Below are 6,000 nucleotides of genomic sequence, written 5' to 3'. Positions count from 1 at the left end.
GATGCAGAAGAATGTATGTGACACACACACACAAAAAAAAGAGCAAACCAAGAAATCAGCATTAAAAACTTTAGGGGGAAAAAAATATTGAAGACCATTAATTCAGTGCACTTATCCAGCAATGCAAAACGTAACAGCAAACATACTACACAGATGTACTGTGAGAAAATGCTTCCAGGGCACTGGAAACAATTCTGAGATATTTGTTTGACACTCCACCCAGTTATGCTAACTGAGAATACATTCATGGAAGTAAAATCTAGTGATAAAGAGCTCCTGCAGCAAGCCTGGGGGCTTAAGTCATGCGTTGCTTCGGATGCAGTGCAGCGCATTAGAGTCAAGGCAAAGCTCGAGCCTGCCCTGACGTGGTAGTTGCCACAATAAAGTGAGATAAAGAACAGGCACACATTGCAGATAAGCACTGGAGCAAAGGATGTGCCAGCAGAGATCTGGGAGTCAGTGGCTAGTCAGATCCTGGCAGTCACATATTTCCACAGCTGGAATTACTATCACACGTGACACCAATGCATCCTGCAATGCTTCATTTTACTCCCGTTTCATGGAGAATCTGTGCCGTATGGGTATTTAAGTCAATGTCCAGAAACCAGCTTCAGGGCAAGCTAAGCACTGATCCTAGAAAGCTATTTCATTAGGAATGTTTTAACAAAGCCTGGTTGTTTTTCCATCTCTAAATGTCAAAACATCAGCGGGTATGTTTCAAATATAGTAATAAATAAATAAATAAAGGTTAGGTTGCTTTACAGTTAAAAGCAGCAGCATTTCTGTCAGCAAAGCCAGTGGCACTGACCTTCCTGTCATCGAAGGAACAGCAGCAGATTCTTGACAGTCTCCAAGGCAAAACGAGGGAGACCTCACAGACAGCTCTCCGCAGGGGCTTTAAACAAGGGAAAAAGGCTCTTTCCCAGGCTTGAATTTCCCTCTTTATTCCTCTTGCACCCTATCTCGAAAGGACTGGGTCCTTTGAGATTATCCACAACGTGCTTACATTCAAAGCTTTAACTTGCCTTTTAGCCCTGTACCCTTAACACATCTTCTCTGCTTTTAAGGAGCGATCACATCTCAGAAGAAGAGGATCTTGCAGGTGAAGTACTGGACTGAGGTGAAGAAAAGCAGGGCTCTGACCTCTGTTCTTATACCAGTTCAGGCAAGTGATGTACTCGCTTTTCTGTTCTCCCCACCATATATACTTAGGTCATAAACTCTCTGAACGGAGGTGGTTTCTTTCTTTGTGTGAAGAGATATAACACAGCAGCACTGCGGAGCAATGGTCTGAGTCAGAATGCCTTAACACAACAACTTCTAACTACTGTGATGAGACCAGTGCTGCGAGCCTCTGTTTGAATAATAGCACTAAAAATATTACACTACAACTCTCCTTTTTAGTTTTGGAGAGGATTCAGCACTTACTTTTATCAAAGCGTATCAGTTTGCCACTGTACTTCCTCTTAGCTACCCGCACACGTTTCTTTGCCCATACGCTACGGTTTTCTAGTCACGTGGGCATCGCATTATCCTGCACCATCGACACAGTCAGGAAGGAACTACCATCAAGAAAGGGGTTGTGAAGGCAGCAGCACACATTTTAGTGTTCACAGCCAACTGCTGCAGGAGCTGCTGGATTTGGATACAGCTTTGGAGCATGCTGTTTTTAATTTGCTCAGAAAAAACACTAAAGGAAGAATGCAGTCAAGATCTTATTGCCTGTCCTTCGTGCCAACCATAGGGAGCTCAGGGGAAAGCAAAGCAAAGCAGCCGCTGATTATCAAACTACTTTGGTAGTAGAGATCAAGTATTATTTTGAACGTTATTTTTGGAAGCGGGTAGGTGTGATCTCAGCCCAGGTGTAATATCTGTTAGTAGGCATATTTGCATACCAGCTCAGTAAACGAGTTACCTACCTGCTCTCCATCAGCAGCCACTTCCAGCCCAAAGGCAGGGAAGAGAGTTAGTCCTGTAACGTTCACGCTGATTCTTTACTGCATCGGGGCAGAAGTAATGCAGCTCCTTGCACTCCTCCTCTCTCAGTCCTGGACTGGCCTCATGAAGGTTCATGTGGGAGTTGTGGACTGAAGCATTCCATCTCCAAGACACATCTACACTGGAAAATGATGGCATATGGTTCTAATAAATTTGCAGGAAAGCCGCAGACTTGGCCGCGCAAGGATGCTGTAGATCATGACAGCTGCATCTCCACAAAGCTTGCTAAACTACTGTGAACGTGTTATGTGCCTGGCCCCTTGCAGTGCTTCAGCTATTTTGTTTGAAAAACTTTTTAAATCAGAGTGCTGAGCTGATATGTGTCTGCAGGAAATACAGTAAGTGCAAAATTCACTCCTGCACATTAAGAATGCAAAAGCTTCGTGCTGGTCCAAGATTCATGCAAGTATTTGGCCTGACCTCAAACTAACAGAACTACTCCTGCATGCTCAAGTAAGCTCTCCAGGGGTACCGAGGCTCATTAGTCTCCCCAGCATAGTACATGAAGCCCATATTTCTGAATAATAATAATAAGAAGAAAAGGATAACCATTAAGGAAGTACATAGAGAGAATCATCCTTATTGCATGGAGGAAGGATATGTGAAACACTTTCTATCATATTCAAACAACATTTCCCTCATTTAGTAAACACAGGCCTACTCATGTTTTTGGTATGTGCTCAAGCCGGGCTTCTCTCATCTGCCATTGCTCCGCCTGAAGCAGCTTACTGATGGACTGGCTAAATACGCTACATTAGCTGGTTTTGTGAATTCTGAGTTGTACAGTGAAATCTTGGTCTGTAACCAGTATGGACATCACTCAGGAGAAGCTGCAAGTATCTAGCAGTTTTGCTGAATAAAAAAAGCAGCAGACAGGCAAAACTATTGAAAGATGTTGCCTACACTAGGCTAAAGTGTTCAGCTACACAAGGATAACCGTACTTGAAATGAATAGAATATGTCTATGGTGGCAGCAGCATTTTATCTCCTGCACAATGGCACTGGGAAAAAGAACAAGTATACCAGTGCCAGGAATATTTTAACAGGACTTGAGATAAATTTAATTGCCTCATTATGAGATCAGTTTGTCAAATCCCAGTCAGCACACCTCTGGCTTTTTAAAATGGCAAGAAATGATTTTCTTTTTCCACTGGTTAAGGCAGGTATAAGCCTTTTTTTTTTTTACTTTGTTTGGGCTAAACGTATATATGAGATGTGCTGGTCATTCACCACTTCCAACCTCACCTGGGAAGGGTTGTGGCTGTTGAAGTAGGAGTTCAGAGCAGCAGGTCTGCAGGATCATGATGTTGATGCTACTTTCTTTACCCCTACTTTGCTTTAAATAGGTGAGTAAGCAGCCCCAGGTGTAGCACTGCTCCTCTGAATGTAAAGATTTCCTTTGGCAATTCCCAAGAAGCAAAAGTGAAGATTTAAACACTCTTTACACTTTTATATTTTTTAAATTATTTAACTTTTATTACTGTTGCACCATTTATACAATTACATATAATTTCAATGCATCCATTGTACATTTTGTTTTTTTTTTTTTCTTTATGTTTTCCAATGAGTGTGTGTTGGTGTCTGTGACACAGAATGGAAGAGAAACTGGAACTGCAATGAACGCAGACTTTTTCATTTCCACTGACCAATAAACAGAACTACAGGTGCACCCAACCACGGACATGCATTAACTCGTCATGAGAAATCTAGGTAGGCTAAGTAGGATGAGAATGCTTTTTACTCCCAAAAAATATTTGGAGAGGAAGAATTGGAGGATTGGTTTTGAGAAATATGTGGACAGCTAAGTGGGTTTTGTCTGAAAGTTGGCATTCATCCACTGCATTAAAAAAAATATCAAAATAAGAAAGGCTGTAAATAAAAAAACCACAGAAAATACTGCTTTCATAAAGATCTGATTGCCTTGGCACAAACCCAGTGGGCAGAATCAAACGCATCACTCCCAAACCCCATTACAGAACGAAAAAAAGATTTTGATACATTGGTGGAGTGCATTTACAGCAGTTCGGATACAAAAGATGTGCTGTACTTTCAGACATCCATTTACTTTTTTTTTTTTTTTTAATCCAGGACTTGTGTCAAGTTGGCAGAAAGTATATTAGATATTTCCCCACAAAAATACTATTTGGATTCTCCCCCCTCCCTCCCTCCCAACTTGATGGGACATCCTTTTCATCTCTTTTTTCTTTTCTCCTTTTTTTTTTCCTCTGGGCAATACATATTGTTATTTCAGATCTGAAACGAGTTAGTATAGCTGAAAAAATAAAAAAAAGACACAGGTTGTTTTAAGTGGTTGTTTCAACAGGCTGTCCGATTTAATCTTGCACCGCTATGGTTTGATCCGAATTAGCCGCCAGAGCTTCAGAAGGTTTCGCTTCCTCTGGAGGGGCTGCAGGGTCTGAGGCCTTAGCAGTGGCACTAGGTGCTTCCGACACTGCTGCTGTCTCCTTGGAAGAAGGGGCAGCCTCGCTGCTGCTAGGTTTTGAGTCTGAAGCTGGGGCCACTTCGCTTTTAGTTTCTTGGGCTGCGGGCGTTGCGGGAGCCTCAGTCTTTTTGGCTTCCCCTTCCTCTTTGCTCTTGTCATCTGCTTTACTAGTAGCTGTGGCTTCTGAAGGCTGGGAAACCTTTGCATCGTTGCTAGGCTCAGAAGGTTTAGGTGCTTCGCTGCCGGCAGCAGGAGCAGCGGCCGAAGGCTGCTCCTCTGGCTTGGGTGCCGGCTCGTTGTTCTTCTGTGGCTCCACTTTCGCATCAACGACGGCCTCCAACTTCTCTGGTTCAGGTTTCTGGGCTTCTTCCTGGGTCACTGCTTTCTCCTTCTCCCCTTCTTTTTCTTCTGTCTTGTTGGCAGTGACCTGAGAATCTTTTTCATCCTTCTCCTCCTTGTTCTCCTTCACTTCTGCGGTCTCTGTGGTTGGCTGCACAGCCTCAGCCTCCTTTGGAGTCTCCTCTTCCTCAGCAGCTGCTCCTTCAGCCTTCTTGTCTTTGTCTTTAGCTTTTTCATCGTTCACGCTGTACCCCTTCTTCTTCTTGCTCAGTTTGCCTCCCATGTTGGAGCTCTGTAATGGAAAAGAGCAAGAGGTGGTTACCCGAAGCCCAAGCCTATACTACTGTGAAAAACAAAGTCAGAGCAACTGAGATACAAGAAAAACTGTCATGTTGGCTCCTGAAAAGCAGACTGCAACAGTCTGGTCCAGTCAGAGCAGACGTCTGGGCAGAGGTTAGCAGCCCAACACCCTGAACCCACTGAGTGCCGCTGCCTTGGAGCTCACATCCTGCTCAGCCCTGAGGCGCGGCAGCCACCAAACCCTCTGTTGCCACATCCCCTTACATTACTCCATTGGGACAGGAACAATCTTCCTCTGAACCCCTTTAGCCCTACTTACTTCTAAGAAGGGAGGAGGGGAGAGACAAGATGCTGGGGACAAGTACATATTGCAACCTCTTCTGTCCTGAGAAAGGGGCATAAAGGGTACAAGGAGAAAAAAGCAGTATTTATATTCAGTTTAGGCAGATACTGAAGTTGACTCCCAATCTTGACATCGAACCCTAGCTATCTCAAAGACCACTATCACCCTAGCAAAAGCTATGAACAAACTTTTTATTAAGCTTTGGAAAAACAAAAGCGAGCAGTAATTCCTGTACTGTCACTCATCTTCACATAAGAGCAAGCCAGAGAGAGTCTTCACATAAGAGCAAGCTCATTTCTCCCTTCCAGAGAAGTGTTCCATAAAGGTAGCAATGAAATAGGCAACATCTATCTAATAGCCAAATTTTAAACATGAACAGCTCAGGCATTTATAGCTCCTCCATGGCTAAGTCCTTACTAAGAATTTTGAGCAAAAGAGGGCTGCATGCTTTTCAGGGGTGCATGCTTTTCAGCCTGTGCTCAAGATTTTCAAGTGTAACAAGAGATGAGGATCAGTTATTTAAAAGAAGTTGAGCTTTCCACAGTTCAGGTCACCATACACTTTTAAAGATGTCCTA

At 43.4% G+C, this 6,000-nt stretch overlaps 1 protein-coding gene across 1 annotated transcript in view; it reads right to left on the bottom strand.

The window, feature by feature from the left end:
* Positions 1 to 3,485: 3,485 nt before the first annotated feature.
* The window catches only part of BASP1 (brain abundant membrane attached signal protein 1), a 50,660-nt gene continuing 48,145 nt past the window's right edge, over positions 3,486 to 6,000 (bottom strand). Inside the window, exon 2 of the mRNA XM_062567995.1 lies at positions 3,486 to 5,072. Within this exon, the coding sequence (XP_062423979.1) occupies positions 4,332 to 5,063 (732 nt within the window). The 5' untranslated portion in view covers positions 5,064 to 5,072 and the 3' untranslated portion in view covers positions 3,486 to 4,331. The remainder of the gene's footprint in view (positions 5,073 to 6,000) is intronic.

The sequence above is a fragment of the Rhea pennata genome, chromosome 2 (genome assembly GCF_028389875.1).
Source record: "Rhea pennata isolate bPtePen1 chromosome 2, bPtePen1.pri, whole genome shotgun sequence".
NCBI classification, from domain to species: domain Eukaryota; kingdom Metazoa; phylum Chordata; class Aves; order Rheiformes; family Rheidae; genus Rhea; species Rhea pennata.
Note: the sequence above shows the minus strand (reverse complement) of the source record. Positions and strands in the feature narration are given on the sequence as shown.